At 46.6% G+C, this 18,974-nt stretch overlaps 1 protein-coding gene across 1 annotated transcript in view; it reads right to left on the reverse strand.

The window, feature by feature from the left end:
• The window catches only part of PRKCH (protein kinase C eta), a 114,458-nt gene that overhangs the window by 44,858 nt on the left and 50,626 nt on the right, over positions 1-18,974 (reverse strand). The window contains exons 6-9 of the mRNA XM_058025971.1: positions 18,596-18,725; positions 17,600-17,727; positions 15,378-15,521; positions 14,463-14,636 (exon numbers count right to left, since the gene is read on the reverse strand). Coding sequence (XP_057881954.1) covers positions 14,463-14,636; positions 15,378-15,521; positions 17,600-17,727; positions 18,596-18,725 — 576 coding nt within the window. The remainder of the gene's footprint in view (positions 1-14,462; positions 14,637-15,377; positions 15,522-17,599; positions 17,728-18,595; positions 18,726-18,974) is intronic.

The raw sequence follows: 18,974 nt of genomic DNA on the forward strand, positions 1-18,974 counted from the left end.
AACTTAATTTAACTGCACAGAATCTCATGATTGTCAGCTGACAGTCCCAAGACACACACACTTGGCCCTGACAGGTCAAGGAAGCAAAACACCATCACTTTGGGTAAAAAAAATAAAGAAAATGCATTCTACTTTGGCACAACACAGAAGCAGCCAATGAGATAAGAATTGTTTTGATAATTCTTGTCTTTGCTTCTCTCAGGTTCAAAGAATGTGAATCCCACAGTAAGCATGAGACAGTGAGTGAGGGAAAAGACTGATTTTTTCAGGAAAAATCAAATCAATGCCAGGAAGATCTGTTGGTATCTCCTTGCCCTGCACTCCTCCCAGAAGTTTTAACCCCAGTGGTGAAATGAATTCCTGTTCACATGTGGATTGGGCATGTTAGTGCATGCTCATCAGTAATCAGCTCCATTGGGTTTTTCTGAATTATCCTTAGCCTCTGAGTGGCACAAGAGAAATCTGCAAAAAATCACTCCCTAGGGAACACCCCAGATCTTGGGGGAAAGCTACTCCATAACACAATGTGCATAACCAGACTGCAGCTTCACCACAACAGCACAACATTGTCTCGAGGATATCCCAACATTATTTCTGGAGAATGTGGGCAGTTTTCCAGGATGGGATTTCCTCCCATACACTTGCATGGCAGGAGCTTTTAGGGCCCTCAGGTTCCAGCTTTCCTCTGACTAACCTGCAGACACCTCTGGGGAATAGAGGAACTGATAAGCACGAAACATAAATAAAAGTTTCTGCTGAGCAGAAAAGCAACCTGTTTGATGAAGTTCAGTTCATTAACCACAGCTGTTGGTCTCTGAGGTTTCTTTTTTGGCTTTGTTCTGGCTTTTGCAAAAGCCTACAGATAGGAAGGCACTTGCTTAAGCTGTGTGCTCCACAGTGAGTAGGGCTTTCACATGATTTCACTTGATTGTGAGAGGAAGGACACAGAGAGATTTGGCACAAAAATAAACCCTGGAATTGCTGTCCAGTTCAGAAATTCCTCTCAGCAATTGTTTCAGGACTTTCAGTATTTGTTGTTAGAGTTTTTCTCTGAATATCAGGAACAAGCAGATTGGAAAACAGGCACAGAATTCAACTGGCATCAGCCAGGCTTTTAATGGTAATATTTGCCCTTCTTTCCCACAAGCCTCTTGCCAGGTCTGATGCTAATTACCTACAAGCTACTTTTAAACCCTCTCTAAGTTTAAGAGGATAAGCATTGTCGTGCTCCACTTTCTGGCAGCCAGCCAGCTTGAAATGACTACTGGTATTAACATCTTGAGATGCACATGGCAGAAGGAAAACAACCAGAAATTCCCTCATTTCTCAATGGACACGAGCAGGAAAGCAAATGGCTTGTAACACACGAGGACAGCCTTCTTCACACAGCCACCCTGGGCTCTGCCCAATAGCTCCTCTGGGGCTCCTTCCACAAGGTAAAGATCATTAAATCATAGACTCATCTGGGTTGGAAAAGACCTTTAGAGACCATCAAATACTAACCCAGTTCTGCCAAGCCCACCACTAAACCGTGTCCCCAAGTGCCACACATCTACACTTCTTTTAAATACCTTCAATGATGGTGACTCCACCACTGCCATGGGCAGACTGTTCCAGGCAGCTTGACCACCCTTTCAGTGAATAAATCATTCCTAATATTTAATCTAAACTTCCCCTGGTGCAACTTCAGACCATTTCCTCTTGTCCTGTCCCTTGTTCTCTGGGAGCAGAGCCTGACCCCCACCTGGCTCCACACTCCTGTCAGGAGTTGTGCAGAGCCAGAAGGTCACTCCTGAGCCTCCTTTTCTCCAGGCTGAGCTCCCCTAGCTCCTTCTCATCAGACTTGTGCTCCAGACCTTGCCCAGCTCCTCTGTCTTTCCCTGGACACACTCCAGCACCTCAATGTCCTTCCTGCAGTGAGGGTCCCAAAGCGAATGCAGAATTTGAGGTGCAGCCTCACCACAGCTCCCAGCACTCTCACACACTCCTGCAGCACCAAGGCCATGTGCTGAACTCTATCTCCAGTCCATATAGACAACATCACCTCATTGTTTCACTCTGTCTTTATGAGAGGGCACTGAAAGACACCTGAGCTGGCTTGTTTGGGCAGCAGTCTGAGCCAGAGCAGCATGAACTGTGCAAACCCATCACCAGCCTTGGCTCTTCAGCCCACATCAGCCCTCCAATGCCACATCTTCACTGCAGAAGGTGAAACTCAGCCTGGCTGTGCTGTGCCTGCCTGTTCCTCTGCCTGCAGCACAGGTATCACCCCTGCCTCTCCAGTCAGGCCAGCTTTTACATCTTGTTATTCTTTCCCACCTCCTTCCTCGCTGATCTCTCCACATGACACATGCTTATCTAGCCCAGCTTGTCCAGGCATCTCCTCAAGCCCATACTTAAAAAGAAATCCTTCTTGCCAGATCCCCAACAGGAAGCAATTTAATTTACCAGCAGCCTGGTGAGGGATGGTGTGTGTATTTATGTAAGTGATACATATGCCTGTATAAACATGCATGCACTTAGGGGAACACACATGGATTTTCTACTCTTTCCTTAAAGGTGACCTTCAGGGAAACAAAATTAAAACTTTCTATCCTAAAACATGTATATTCAGCTTCTCCAGAGCAGGAAAAACTCCATGGCCCAGCTCAGACTTCTGGCTGTACTCATCTTTAGATGCTTACAGAAAGACACTGTTTCTTTCTCAAATGTTCAGGTAAGCACCCAAACAGCAGATTTTAAAATTCACATCACTGCTGCCATGGAATTAGCAGCTTTTTTTCTAAAAATTGCTTTTGCTTCAGACTAACTGCAAACCTGAGCAAATAGAACTGCATGTGTTACATGGTCACACCCACCCATGGACTCATTTCACTGGTCAAGCATAGATACAGAACTCTGGGTTACTGCAGCTTTGAATTTTTTTTTCAATTTATTTTAAGGAGGTCCAGCTTATTGTCTGCCCACTTTCCTAACACTTAGAAACCCCACAGGCTGCTGAAGAAAAGACCAGGATGGGTTTTGCAACTGGTTTATAATGCAGCATTAGTGCACTGGTCAGCTACATGCCTGGCAATAGGCATTTGGAAAATCAGCACTAATGACCATCCTTTGGGGAAAATCATCTAGAAGCCAGGAAAACCCTTCCATTTTTACTCTTAAGGAAGACCAACCACTCTCCCAGGAATCATTAAGAAATAAAAAAACAGTGGTATCCTATTAAAATTTAAAAAAAAAAGATGAGGAGAAGGAAAGAAAAATAGGGGGAAAGAAGGAGGGAGCTGGAGGGAAAGGGGGGAAAAAGGGGAGAAGAGAGAGGAAAGAAAGGGCAGGAGGAAGAAAGGAGAAGAGGGAAGGAGAGAAGGAGGGAGCAAGATGAACAGGAAAGACGAAAAAAAGAAAGCAATTTGCAGCCAGAAGAATAAGACAGAGTAAATAACTTAAGAAAGGGCCAGGAAAAGTAGATCTTAAGACAGCAGATAGTTCAGACACTTGCAAATTTGACCTAAGAGTCAGTTATGCATCTCCTCCTTTCTTGGGGACTATCAGTGGGAATTAGGAGGAGTTGAAAGCTGGATTGTTTTTTGACAGGGCCCAATGCTGGAACTCCTCACATGTCTATTTTCTACTGTGCTTTGCCCAGAAGTCAGCCTGATGTGGTGTCTCTGTTTGACGTGGTAAGAAAGGAGCATTTGAGTCAACAGGAAACAGAGACACCAAAGGCTTCGCAGCAAGTGGCAGCCACAGGAGGAAATCACATTGCACCACTCCTGGCCTGGGATCAGGAAGAATAAACTCTCAGAGCAATTGTTACTGTAAATTAAAAAAACACTTGGAGGAAATAAAATCCATGGGATCAAGCAGGTTTCTTTCAACCTGCATGCAGAGATTAATCCTGTCCATTTTCACGCCAGAGAGCTGTCTTTTTTTATTTTTCTTGGCTTTTCTAAAAATTTATTTCTTTTCATTTCAGTTTTCCACCCCTATTTGTTCACCCATTAACAGGGCAGGGGCTGTTGGAAGCACAGCAGTGGCTGACAGCAGCTACATACACCCATTATATTTGTTCATTGTCTTAGGGGGTTTTGTGGGGCTTGAAGAAATTTCCTGACTGCAAGAGCCACCAAGAAGGACAACCCACACACTGGTTACTGCCCCTTGCAAACACTAAAATCCATCTCAAGCATCACTTTAGCCCTTTGTCCCCATCAGCTCTAAAAGCTGCTCTGGATCCTCATACCTTTTTTTCTTTGTCATTACAGGGGAAGGAAAAAAAAATCCAGATTTTATTTAAAGAGCATCCTTCTTCTCCCTGTGCCCAAAACCAGCAGTGTGATGGCCAACTTCTACCCTCTTCTACTTAGAAGTCCCATTTATAACCCACACAAGACCTCCTAGGACCTTATTACAAATCACAAGGCTCCAATTTTCCCCCACAAAAAAAAATCAGCCTGGCTCAGGAATTCCGCTTAGTTTGCATTTGATCTTTTTGGAAATAATTCATGCACACAACTCCTTAGAAAATCGGCTTTGGGCTCAATCTGAGTTCACTGAAGCCAAAGGGCTTCCCCAAGAAAAGAGTCATTTCCCCCTGTTTTGGTAGTTTATGCTTTGCAGAGCAGAAGGGAGGTTTTCCAAATCATCCCCAAACAGACACAGCTGTGTCACTGCTTCCCAGAGAAAAATTATTGTTTCCAAAAAGAGTAGCAGGGCTTAGGGAGCTTGCAAGCAAATCATTACAAGATAATTACAAGAGCTGGCAGGCTCTCTCAGTGTTCCCAATGTTCTCCCTTCGTGGTCCACAACCCCCACACAAAGCAGATCTGCCCTAAGTCTTGCTGAGAGCAAGCAAATAAACCATGATTTCTCAGCACTGGGCTCCAGAAAGCCACATGTCCAACTCCCCAGCAGTGCAAGGGGCCATCTGGATCTGGGTCAAGGCACTGCAAAGCACAGGATCTGAAGGAGGAATAAGACACAGGCTTGTAACTGAATATTTATTTTTGTAGGACCAACACAGTAATGCCCCACTCTTAGATGCTGCTCTGTGAGGAAATGCCCATCCTCCACAGAACCCATGAATTCCTGCTGGAAGTGCCTCCATGCCCATCCCTCCACAGCATTCACAGATTCTGTGAATTGCTGTTGGAAGTGCTTCCCCTCCCTCACTGTGGTTCTTCAGCATCCTCATGAGGGAGGCAGAGGGGCAGGCACTGATCTCTGTGGTGCCCAGTGACAGAACCTGAGGGAATGGCCTCAAGTTGTGTCAGGGGAGGTTTAGGTTGGATATGAGGAAAAGGTTCTTCACCCAGAGTGGGCACCCAGAGTGTATGGTTATGCACTGAGCAGGCTCCCAGGGCAATGGTCACAGCACCAAGCCTGGCAGAGCTCAAAGAGGGTTTGGACAATGCCCTCAGCACAGGGTGGGACTCTGTGCAGGGCCAGGAGCTGGACTCAGTGCTGCTGATGGATCCCTTCCAATTCAGCCTATTCCATGAGTCTGTGATTCCATAGCCAGGCCTTCACAATAGAATACACAGATTCTATGAATTCCTGCTGGAAATGCCTCCCCTCCATACCCAGCCCTGGGCCAAGGCAGCCCTGCACCCCAGGAGCTACTGCTGCTCCCAGCTCCAAGGGTTAGGGAGAACAGGCTATCCAGGGGGGTCACACATGGTTTCAAACCCAAGGAGCATCACAGGTGTCCTGTGAACAGCCCCACCACAAAGCAGCCACCACAACAACCCTTACACAAACGTGTGTGAGCACAAGAGCAGACCTCATGAGCTCAGCCCCAAATTTCCAGACGAAGCCGCTCTCGCTCGACTGCAGCGGAGCAAGGCAGTGACTGATGTCAGGGGAAGATTTGGTCCTTTGGTTTCAAATCACAGCCACTACATAAAGGAAGAGCTCTGCCCCATGCTGGCTCAGAAGGAAGCCCATGTGGCCCAGGAGTCCCAGACAGAGAGGCAGCAGGTTTCACAGCCAGCTGCTCTGTGGAGCTGCTCTTCCTCCCTGCTCCAGTGGCTGCAGAAGTGCTGCCAGCCCCAGGAACCACTTCTGCCTCAGGGAACCAAGCCACAGACAGCACACACAGCCCTGGGGTTACCCAGATGAGGGCTCACTGTGTGATGCAGCTGAAAGGCTAAGAAAGGGAAGGTTTCTTTCTTCTGCTGGTTTTGGGTGGTTTTTTAAGCTAGAAGAAGGTGCAGTGGAAATTAAGCCAGCTCAGAATGGGCATAAGGTGCTTGTGGTGTCTCCGCTGGGCTGAGCAGCTGGTGAGAACATTTCTGAGAATCTCAGGTCACTTCCCCACACCAAGTTCGTTTTTAGGTCCTTTAATTAAGAGTTCCCAAGCTAAATGAGGCAGCTATCACTGGTTATCACCCCATCACTGGCACTGCTGACAGTGGGCACCACAAGGCTCCCTCTGAGGCCACAGCAGCAAGGCACATACACATGGCCCAGAGAATCATAGATTGGCTCTTGGCACTTGCATAATAAACTCTGCAGGGTCCCTGGGGGTGAAGGTGGCCCTGGCACTCGGGTGCACAGTGCACATCAACACCCAGCTCATTCCAGAGGAGCTCAAGGATGATAACCACAAACCAGGATGGGCTGAGGGGGTTGTGGGTTGCCCCAGGGGAAAAAAAACCAAAAGAAACGAGCCCAAATCTAACTGCATCCTCCAAATTCCTGCTCCTATTTTCTCAACCACTTGGCTGAAATGTCAAACTCATACGCTGGAGAGTTTTTGTAACAGGCAAATTCAGTCATTTGTCTGGAACAATGCATCTTCTGGGGTATTGAAGTGAAGCATACACACATCCTTCCTCCTTATCCCCTCCCTGCAAGGCAGCCTAATTCACAGCAGTGTTACACTATCAGCTCATCTTTTCACTAGAAACTTTTACACACCATATGTGCAAAAGGATGGTTATCCTGTTCACCTGTACCTGTTCAATTTTAAACCAGACCCAAATTAGAAAAAACCTCAAAACTCAGACAAGCCAATCAACTATGTAAAAAAAGTCTGTTTTTTAAATCTTAATTAAAAAACAAAAAGACTCTTTCAGCATAATTAAAATGAAATATTAAAAGGATACAAAACAAATTGAAAGAAGAAGGAACACAAAATCTTCCCTCTCAGACCTTTTAAAATGGTAAAGAAAAGAAATACTTCTTCCCACCTCAAAGATTACAAAAAATCAAAGGACTGAGTGAACTTAGAGGGGAATAAATTGAGAAATAAGGAACTAGTGTATGACACTATAGACATTACCTGTTAATCAAAGATTTAAAGGTCATCTGCATCCCTCAGCTGGCATCTTGGTGTCTCAGGAGAGAATAGCCCTGTAAATGCCACTTCTTTTTTTACAACTCTCAGCTCAAAAAGGCTACTGAAATTGGTGTTTTCAGTTCAGAGCAACCAACCTGCAACAGCTCTTCTCATTTTACAAAATACTGAGCTCTGCAATATCTGCTGGCTCAGGCAGGGCTAGGGAAGGCAAGAGACCTCTACAAGCTCAGCCAAAGGTCTTCACAAAAATTAAGAGTGCCAAAACACCCAAAAGCCACTTGGAAACAGCTTGCTGTGAGGATTTGTGAATCACCTTCTCACCTTAAATATCACCTGTAAATCAATATGGATTCAAAGAGACTGAAAGCTAAAGCACCAGTGGCTCACACCTCAGTTAGTTACCTCTTCTCTGAGCTTAGATTGTCTTTGTTTTTTTCTTCCCCTTCCTCCCCAATACTGACTGGCACTTGCTTGCTCAGGGCTGCTTGAGAGCTGCTTCCATTCCGATCTCTTTTTAAGCCACAACTTCCTTGATTTTAAGGACAAAAACCATTAGTTTCACATACTGTGGCTAACCATAGGCAACATATTTGGGCTACCCTTGCAGTGAGCTTGATGATCTGTCCAAGCTACAGTCTCTCCCCTAAGCCACTGCAGATGGAGACAGGCATTTCTATCAGCTTCATGAAAATGCAAATATCCAAAGTCCCTCAACCATGTGGGGTCAGAAAGTTACACTGGGGGCTACGACAGGACGATGGCAGCTGACCCTTCCAAGCCTGCAGCTCTTGTTTTCACCTCAGCTCTCACTGCCCCAGTGCGCACCCCGAGCGTGGACATCCAGCAAAGTTCACAGATTAGAGTCACAAATGTCAGTCTGATCTTGTTTCACCTCCTGCCTGCAAAAAGCCCCCTGGCCTCAAATGTTCCTGCAGCAAAGTGACCACTGCAAGGAGGCACTGCAGATGGCAGAAAAAGCAGAGATTTTCTGAGCAGGCTGCAGAGGCCTCTCACGTCAGGTTTACTGACACCTGGAACCAGAGTGCCAGCAAACACATCAGGGGGTTTTGGTGATGTGGACACTGTCAAACCACAGGAAGATGCACTTTCAACCAGCCTGGCTTTATTCTGTGCTAGGCAGGAGCCAGAGGAAAGCAGAAACTGGCTGTCCCTGCTGTGGTCACAAAGCCAACACAAGGACACGCTGCACACAGCTGCAGGATCTGCACTGGAGAGTGAAGGGGGAGACAGGAAATTCCCCTGTCCCTCCTTGTCCAAGAACCCCCCAAAAACCAACCTGCCAACCCAGGTAAAGAACAACTGCAGCTCCTTCCAGCCTGACTTGCAAAGCCTTCCAGCAGTGTGGCTTGGGGCTAACACAGGTGCCAACTCTCAAGAATAAGAGAAAAAGCCTCAATGCCTGCAGAAAAGCATCCAAGAAGTGCATTTGTCTGTCATGTGAATGTACACATGGAGCTGTGCCTCCTCAACGTGCCACAGAGGGAATGCAGGGGGTTCAGAGCCTGGGAGTGCATCAAAGCCATCCCCTCTGCTCCCAAAGGGCTCCCTCCCAGAGCTTTTCAAAGAGAACATCAAAGAGGCCTCACTGCTTCCTGAACGCCCACCAGCACACTCCAAGGTCTGTGTCAGGGCACTTGTTCATCTCCCAGAGCCCCAGGAAAGCTGTCACTGCCTCTCCAGCCTCCCTCACCTGCACCACACCGGGCTCTGCCCTGTGCTCTGCCCATCTGGTGATGCTGGAGTGGTTGGTGGACAACCAGGCTGATGCTGGAGATCCCCCAGGGGGATCCACGACTGAGAACTCCCCTGGACATGAAAGGGCACTTAGACTCCCTTGTGGCACCTGGGGACAGGGGGGAGTGAGCTGCCACCTCTCAGTCCCAGCACTTTGGCTTGTGGGCCTTCACTTGAAAATGATGCTCCTGTTGAAGGCCCCAGGTCAGCTCTAGCACTTCTGGAGGTGAAACACAGGCTCATCTCTCTAAACCCTTGACAAGATGACCACGCTGACCCTGGCAGAACTGCCTGAGTGCCCCAAGAGCCAGTGGAGATGTGGAGAAGCCTTCCCCTTCCATGCTGAGAGCATGCCATGAGCCCTCAGCCAGAAACGGGGACAAAAAGCTGGGTGCCAAGCAGCAGCTGCCCTTGTAAAATGGGAGCAGTTCCATGATTGTGCTGTCCTGGAGTCCCAGGCCAGTCCTGCCTGGCTTGCAGAGCACCCCTGCTCATCATTATCTTGAAGGACTCTCGTTATAGAAAATCACAGCCTGCTGCCAAGTGCTCCTCTCTCACTATTTTTGGAACAACAGGGGCAGGCTCTGAGCCTCAGCAACTGTCAGCAGAGCCAGAGGGAAAGCAAATCCATATAATGATCAGGCTGGCTGATGGGGCCAGTGCTGGGAACAGCATTGCCTGGGGGACAGTCCCCTGGAAGGACCCTTTGGTCATGAGAAAAGGGATAAGGGCAATAAACCTAAAACCAGAAGCTATTCAGCACTATTGGCATGGGAAGCTGATCTCCCCCAGCCCTCTTCATTCTCATGCATATGAGTGGAGACAAAAGGATTTAAAAGCAAACCACCTGTGCAGGAAGGATGGCTCCTAAACCCCAAAGACAGGACCTGCTTACTGCAAACTGATTTTAATTAAAACATTCCAGGATTCACATTCCCCAGGATTATATTACTGACTTAGCTATTTATACCTATAGCCTCTTTCACCCCTCCTAGGACAGTATTGTTGAGTGTTGGATGACACCAGGGTCAGGTAAAAGGAAACAAACACTTTTTGGTGCTTGTCACCCCCAATGAAGGATCCACGATTATCCACAGGTCCCAGCACCTGTCAGCAACTCACAGATTACTGGAACAGAAGCATAATCCTCTCTGGCACTAAAGAATTACTCTAAGGCCTTAGAAAAAGCAGAGGTAAATGGCTTAAGCAAAGTGGAAAGCTCCCAGAGCAAGGCCTTCAATTAAAAAAATTGTAAAATTTAAAAAACCAGAGAGGTGGTGAGCAGGAAAGACCTCCTATAGATGCAGCTGAAGCAGGATTTAAACCCCCCCCCCCTGCAATGGAGCATCTGGACTCCTTCCTTGTCTTTCATAGGAAAGGAATCCAGAGGTGCAAGTCCAAAACTGCCCAGCCCAGTGCTGGACACACAGATGGCTCCATCCAGCCTCTGCCAGCACTCTGAGCTGCTGATATTTCATCTTTAGGCTCTGAAAACTGTGACCCACAGCAGGCAGGGACAGCCCTTGCAGCTCCTACCACCTAGTGGCTGCAGGATTCAGCCCTGATAGAGTGAGGTGGTGCCTGGAGCCCACCCTGGGCAAATAAAGCTGCCCCTGCTGGAGGGCATCACTGGGGCTGCAGCTGAGACTGGGGCAGGCTCACACTGAGCACAGAGGCAGCACAAGAGAACAGAAAACCTTTCTGGAAACCATCAGGGGCTAATGTAAGCTCAGAAAAACCTCAGCCAGCTCTAAAATAGGCAAGCAGAAAAAGCAGCAGTATAGATGAGCTCAGGTAATGCATTGCTGTTTCAGGTACTTGTGCCTGCTCAGCTAATCATGGAATCACAGAATGGCTTGGGTTGGAAGGGATGTTAAAGATTATTTAATTACAACCCCCTCCTCTCCTGTACAGGGACACCTTTCACCAGATCAGGGTGCTCAGAGCTTCATCCAGCCTGGCCTTGGACACTTCCAGGGATGGGGCACCCCTGGAACAATGCTGCATTCCTGGCACCACACAACATCATACTGTGCTGCACAGACATGTCCCAGGCTGTTAAAGTCACCCCCAGGCTGCTTAAGCCAGGGAAAGCGTTTGCTGGTTTGGCTGGGATATTGTAAAAGAAACAGAATTCAAGTGCCTCTGGATCCAGCCACATTCTGAGATCCTATGAGTGCTCTGTCCTCAAACTGCAGCAGCATCTCAGGTACTTCCAAGAGCCTTCCTTTGGAGTTTCCATGATTTCCTTTTGAACTGGGATGAGGGAGGCTGTAACTGGACACCCCTGTGTCAGGTGCAGCCTCACCAGTGCCAGGCAGAATGGATAATGACTCTTCCAAGCTCCTGAAGCAGCCTGGTCCATCATTTAGCTCACATTCCATGGGGCTGCACTGCTGGCTCAGGCTGAACCTGGCACTTACCATCAGCCCTGTCTGCCTTCCAGTTGGGCTGCTCCTCTGCCAGTCAGTCCCAGCTTGTCCTGATCTTATGGGATCAGGCTTTGACTTGGTCTTGGCAAATGGTAAGAGGCCTCAAAGTGGCCAGTTCTTGAAAAATTCCCAAAGGCAGGTCCTGTAGGTCATTATGTATCCAGGGTCTCCATGGCAGACTGGAGTTGTGGGGGTTTTTTATAACATGAACCATTAATACCACATTTTAAGTGTCTGGGCTGTAACTGTGATACATGTGATGTGGTTTCCATGTAATTGCAAACTGGGTATTTGTGCTACCATGCTCCCAAGTCCATACATGTTTAAACATGGCTGCAGGATGACATTTGGAATAAGTGGTTTCTCTTTTCATAACTATAATGTTTTTTATATATAGATATCTTTTTCTGCCAAGGTCTTGCTAAGGGATATCCCCATGCCATATAAGCAATTAGCAGAAACCCCAAGTTTGTATCAGCCTGGTTAAGCCTTCCTGGGAGGATGTGACCAGTGAATACCCTGCTGTTGCAATAATTTCTCTGCTATAGCAAAGGGGTTTAATTGTGCTTTTATAAACAATTTAAACCTGGTTATTCTGGACTGAAGTTGGTGTCACTGACTGCAGACCATGGGCAAAAGATGTCACGAACCACCTCAATTTGAAATCTGCATTTTTTCTGTAAGAAGTGCTTCCCTTTTCTGTGTTGTTTATCAGCAGAGGGGAAGTGGGATTCAAGTGAAAGAGGAACCCAGGAGAGACTGGAAATAGCAGGGTCCTGCTACACAAGCACCACTCCTTTGGCACCTTTTCAAGGAGTGACCAGCTCTGTGTTCAGGGCACCAAGGGCTGAGGGGTTCTTCCCTCTGCTCCTCTGATGACAAGCTGGTCCAGAAACTCCTGTTCCAGACTGCTCTTCTGCTTAGCAACCTCCTTTCAATTTCCAGTCTAACTGTACCCATGGCCAGTCTAGACTCATTTAATCTTAACCAGCATCTTGACAGCTTTGTTTCCCTCCTCAGTGCTTGACATCTGCAGACATCAATCAGATCCTCTTTTTGCTTTCAATTTGCTAGTCTAAACAGGCTGAGTTCTCCCCTTTTCTTCCTCTTTGCAAAAGACTCTGCAATTACTCCAGCAGCCCAGAAGAGCCTGCCTGCACCCACAGCAGACTGTGTTCAGGTTTTTTGAATGTGACAAACAGTTGCTCACACAGACCTTGAATCCTCTCTGAATTCACAAGAAGCACTCTGCACAGCCCAGGAGCACACTTGCTGCTCTCACATCCACACTGCAAATTTAGTAAGCAAATTCAGTAAGTAATGGCTTTCCTGATATTTCAGGAAAGCCACTGCAAGTTGAAATATCACAAAATAAAAGTTTCTTTGGTTACTACTGACAACAGTGAGCTTTAAGTTTCATTTCTGCTATACAGCACAGCTGCTCTGTGAACCATGTGAGCTGTGCATTAAATAAAACCCAGCACAAACCACTCATTTCTATCAGATGAGTCTACCCAAAGGCTCCACCCTAAATGAGCACAGTTCTTCACCTCCATAGCTGCCTGTTGCATCACCCCAGTGAAAAGAGAAATGGGTGGGTGGCTGAATAAATTTGTCTGCTCTTTTTTTGGTTTTTTAAGGTATTTTGGGTTTATGTAGGAGGAGCAAAGCTGCAATTAAAAGGGCAAGTTTCTCCTGCTTCTTGTAAGAGGAAAACAAGCTCCACTGCCCTTTAGCAAAGAACAAAATGCAACTGGAAAGGAGCCCAGGCAGTTTTGAAGAGCTAGACTGCATGAAATGCTTTGGTCCTAATAACAGCTTAGCTGAGGGATTCCCAAATTCACTTTGCCATGCTTGGTTGTGGCCACTGCCTCCATCTCAGCCACCGCCCACACCAGCTGAGGCTCCCAGCCAGGCACTCAGCCCATGTCCTGTCCTCCACTCAGGTACACAGGGCACAGCAATGCTGCCATCTGTCTGCCCTACACAAGAAGAAATACAAACCATACGTGGATCTGACTCAGTGTCCACCCCTGTCAGGAAGACCCTTCCAGTAACCCCTAAAGGAGCTTTTGTTCAGTTCTGAGCAGTCTACAAAGGCTGGCAGACACCAGAGGCTACCTCCAGTTCCAAGTGCCAATCTTAAAGTTTGCAGAAAACTCAATGCAAATACAGCCTTGTTAAAAATTCAGGCAGCAACAGAGCAGAGCCTGAGATCCCAGAGCAACCAGAGGACACTGCAGGTGTGCAGACATTTGCACTTGGAAATGTCCAATGGCACAGAGATTTTTTAGGGAAGACACAAAGAAAGGCTTTGTGCCTCACCAGTTTGTTAGGCAGCTCAGAAAAGGCCAGGATTTTGTTTGCCAAATGCCCAGCAGATGTCAGAGGTGCAATAAAGCACAGTGCCCCGTTCATCCTTGTCAGGGATATATTTTATGAAAAATTCTTTTGCTAGGACTTTTGTCCTGAGAAGCTGACAGGCCTCAGAAATGAAATGTAAACAACAATTATCTGCTGCTGTGGAATGCAACAGGAGCATCTGTGATTGGTCTAATGTGGCTGTTTTTAATTAATGGCCAATCACAGGCCAGCTGTCTCAGACTCTCTAGTCAGTCACAAGATTCTATTATCATTCCTTTCCTTTCTAGCTTTCTGATGAAATCCTTTCTATTTTTTTATTATTGTTTTTAGTATATAATTTTCTTTTAATATAATATTTATATCATAAAATAATAAATCAGCCTTCTGAAACATGGAGTCAAGATTCTCATCTCTTCCCATGTTGGGGCTGCCTGCAAATTCTACATTTGGTGACCCTGAGTGAGGAGCATTGCCACACATCCTCGAGCAGAGAGGTTTCTCCTGGGTCTGAGGTGGACATTGGTACCAGGCCAGGGGCCAAATCCACAGCAAGGTTCCTCATGGCAGCCAGTGCCAGGAGGAAGGCTGGCCACTGCCTGGGCTGTACTTACAGGAGTCTGGAAGCAGCAGTAGAGCTTGGTGAGGAAGGGGTGGTTCCTGGAACAGGAGAGGATGCGTTTCTCAATCATGGTGCACTCAACGTCGTCATCCTGGAGAATGACATCCTTCTTCAGCACCTTCACTGCATACAGCTCCCCACTCTCTTTTGTCTTGGCAAGCATCACCTAAAACCAAAACCAAGGTGAAGGGCAAGGGCTGAGCCCTCTGTGTCTGAGCAGCACAGAGCCTCTCACACCTTCCCAGGCTGGAAATGTCACTCTTCTCACAACCAGGCTTGTGGACCAAAGTGAGTCAGCCTGTCAGCATCAGTGTACAATCAATGACACACACCATGCCTGCAGCAGGCTGCTCTGGACAGACATGCCCACATGCTGCTCCTGTCTGGCACAGGGCTGCCTGGCTGGAGGTCACCCACTGTGCCAGCACAAACTGCCTGAGCAGGGCCTTTCATTCCACCTCCCTCCTCAGTTATAAAACTCAAACATACTCTTTCACATCATCTTCCTGGCAAAGCAGAGAAACAAAACCACCATCTCACCACGTTTGAAACCACTGCCTTGTTGCCTTTAAAGGAAAAAAGTCTTTACATGCTCCAAGAAATGCTGCCCAAACGGGTGTTAACACACACTTGCAGCTCCTGGTATAGGCCCTGGCATGCAGCTATTCCTTCAGGTGCTAACTTATTTTTTGTGATATCCAGCTCTTCGCTTTGCTGTCAGCTTTCTTTCTCTTTTCTCCCTGCTCTCTGTAACCAACTTTGTTGCACAAAGCAAGTACCACTTAGTACTTGCTCTGGAGTACCACTGGACAGCCTGTGCACCATGTTATGAAATCATTTCAGCTGCCTTGGGGCTTCTTAAATAAAGAATGTGGTTTCTCACCAAATAGCCAGGAATAACTCTCACCTTTCCAAAGCTCCCCTTTCCCAACACACGAAGGAAGGTTAAGTCTTTGATCCCAAGTCTGCTTGCTGACATTTCAGTAATGGTGTTGCCATCCTTCAGGCTGCCTTTTCCCTGATGTTTCAATGTAGATCTGGAAACCAGTTTCTGTGGAACAAAGCAAAGAAGTGTCAGCCTGCAGAGGAATTGTACTTCTGATTCAGTCAATCCACCAACCAGGGTATCTGGGGCCTTTCCAGGGGCACTTTATGGCTGCAGAGACAGAAAGTTGTGTTGGTAGAACCACACAGCTGCCACACGTGACCAGCCAAACTCAGCGCTGCTCAGGGCTGTGCTGACATCTCAACACCAGCTCCTCACATGGCATTTGGGGCTGGAAACCCACTGCCCAGCACAGCCCAGATAATCACAGAATATGCTGAGTTTGGAAGGACCCATCAAGTCCAGCTCCAGGCCTTGCACAGGACCATCCCCAAGAGTCAAGGTTGACTCTCTCCATCCTTACTCCCCACAAAAAAATAAAGAGAATGAGTGGGGAAATCCAAATCTTCTATCCACCAGCAAAATAAGGAGGACTGCATAATTTCTGCAATAGGCAAAGGGCTGTGGAGATTTGGAACCCTAGCAGATCTCATGTGAATTTCTTATGTTTCTACTTGATTTTAAGACTCTCACTCAAAGCCCAGCTCAGTGGGACCCCAACTTCAAAACATGTCTCTTTTCCACATTAGGGCTGCTGGCTTGCTCCACCACTCCAAATTTGACGGAAAGCTGTTCATTCCCATGCCAGCAGTGAGCTGGTGCATATTCAGGAGTTGTACCAGTATCAGCTCACATTTCCAGAGCTCTTAATTTTGAAGTCAGAAAGATCAAGCCAACCTCCAGTGCCCTCTGCTCACAGCTCTCCAGGTAAGCATGTGCATACAAACGAGCACTTCTGTTCAGTTTGTTGGTCTGGACAAAGTCACAGGGACTTCGTGAGCTCCATCTTGTGACTACTTTGGTGTACAGCAAAGTTCCTTCTGCACAGGAGACTCATCACCATGGGCAAAGAACCAAGGGCAGTCACAGAAACACAGAGAGGTTTGTGTTGGAAGGGACCTTCAAGATCATTCAGTTCCAAATCCCTGCCATGGGCAGGGACACCTTTCACCAGATCAGGGTGCTCAGAACCCATCCAACCTGACTGTGAACACTTCCAGGGACTGGGCACCCACAGCTGCTCTGGGCAACCTGTGGCAGGGCCTGACCAGGCTCACAGCAAAGAATTTCTTCCTAATTTATTATCTAAGCCCACCCTCATTCAGCTTAAAGCCATTCAGGGTTGTCCTTACAGCACAGTCTGAGCATTTTCCTAGATCCTTTATGTCATGAATAACAAGAAGAGATCATTAAACACCAAACACAGATTTTGTTGTTGTTGTTGTTTTCATCTCCTTTTGATGTGCAGATGATGCAAACAAGTATTAACAAGTGATTTTTGCAGAATGGAGAAGGGAATATGGGATTTCCCTGTAACTCCCAGGATAACTGTCCCCCAAACTGCTACAAGGGGAAGAGCAGGGTAAGAGTTTGCTACAAACCAACTGAAATCAAAAGAGGCAGCACAGCCCAATAAGTCTGCTAGGCTGATACAGCCTGATGTGGTTTATCAACATAGCTGGCCAATTGTATCCAAAGATTTACCACATCTGGAAATTATGGTTTGGGTTTAATTTTTTTTTTTTTGTGTTGACAGGCGCTACAGATTTTTGGCCAGGGATGTAGTGAAGAGTGAAATGGTATCCTCAAAATCACACAGAAGAAGTAACAAAGCTGGGGAAGGAACTAAGCTTCTTCTTGAGCTCTTTTGCTCTATCACAAGCCATGCATGCAGATAGCATTTGCAATAAAAAAAATAAAATGCATGGCATGAATCATATTGATCAGTAATTAGTCATGGGGCCTTATTCTCCTCTCATTTGTGATAAGCAGATGAAAGTTGAAAGTTGAAGAGTCACAGCACTGTGAAACACAAGCACATTGCAAAGCAACACCCATAGAATAAAACCTGGATGTCAGATATCCATTTTCCAGGGGAGGCCTTTGCCACAAGCCACAGACCTGCTCCTGCAGGCCCCCACCCAGCATTACCTGTCCTATGGAAAGCCTCTGCCCCCTCCTACACCCATAAAAGACTCAGTTGCAAATGCTTTAAATAGAGAAGGAAAAAAAGAAATACTCACTGAATTTGGGGAAATGCTTCCTGGCTGCAGACCCATGCAGGCCAAGGTTTTGGCAAGCTCTGCTGAGTTCACCCCACAGTTTGGAGCAACGTTTGCTTGGCATCGGATGTGGACGTTCATTTTACAGACTGACAGGGGCAATGGAAAGTAAGAGCAAAGGAACAATTAAAATAACTTGGAGGGGTTTGCTGCTGAGAAGCAATTTACTAATTCTGCTTCAGGAAATACACCCATCTGGGTCTACCCTTCCAGATTCACTAGAGGGATTTTTGCCACTGATCTAAATAGAAGCAAAATTAGGACTCTTACAAGAGAATAAACTCTTGAAAACCAGGAACAGACCCCAAACTCTCCAAGCAGGATGCCATTATTGCCTACAGCTTTTCATAAGCACATATTTTTGAGGTACATAACTACCATTGCAGCTATGTCTGTAAGTACAATTAATATTTATAATGCCACAGAATTTGCAACAAATGTCCCCTGCATTTTCCTGCATCTAGTTTTAAAGGCAGTGTTCAGTGGGAAACAAAAATTATTCTTGCTCTAACTCATGGGCACGCACACACCCTCTTGTGGGAGATGAAGGCAAGGATTTTACAATCTGGATCACTGAAACAAAAACTTAACACCAGAACATGCTCAGTTATCAATTAATAGGCAGGGTAGTCAGCCTAAAGCAATGACCTTTTTTTCCCCTCAGATGCCTTTTCACTGCCTTGTCTCATTAGCTGAGGAAAAACCTTCAGGTAAAGGGAAAATAGAAATGCAGGAAGCAGAATACTTTTAACAATGCAAGTGAAACAAAGTGCAAAGCAGAGTCCTTCTGGCAGGCAGAGATGAAAAAGGAGATCAGCCTTTTTTCTAACTCTTACAAAGATAAATATTCATCACTCAGCTTTCTCCTGAAGGTTGCACAAACCAAGCCCACACAGTGCATCAGGAGTCTAAAAATAAATGTATTTTGTGAAGAGGCAACAGAGAGAAGCTTCTCACTTTTACACTGCAGACCCTGTCGCAGGATCCCCCAGAGCAAGGAGCCACAGTGGTCACAGAACGTTGGGACTTTGTAGTTGTGGATGCCAAACTTATGAGGAATGTTGATCCCAAACCTCTGTTCAGCCACCTGCAGCACCAAAAGGAAAGAACAGGTTTAAAATTCAAACACATATTTATAAGCTGGTGTGCATTTGAATATAGGCATTTGAGTGCAAATCTAAGAAAATAAATTCAGTCAGAAAATGTCCCAGTCCATCACCTCACTGAGGTTTACAGCAAGTGAATACTGAATTAACAGCCCCACCTGCTGTGAGCCAGCCCTGCCTTCCTTGCTGGCCAGGCCAGACTACCTGGCAAAGCAGATTTTAAATAAGGG

The sequence above is a fragment of the Melospiza georgiana genome, chromosome 6 (assembly GCF_028018845.1).
Source record: "Melospiza georgiana isolate bMelGeo1 chromosome 6, bMelGeo1.pri, whole genome shotgun sequence".
Taxonomy (NCBI): Eukaryota; Metazoa; Chordata; class Aves; order Passeriformes; family Passerellidae; genus Melospiza; species Melospiza georgiana.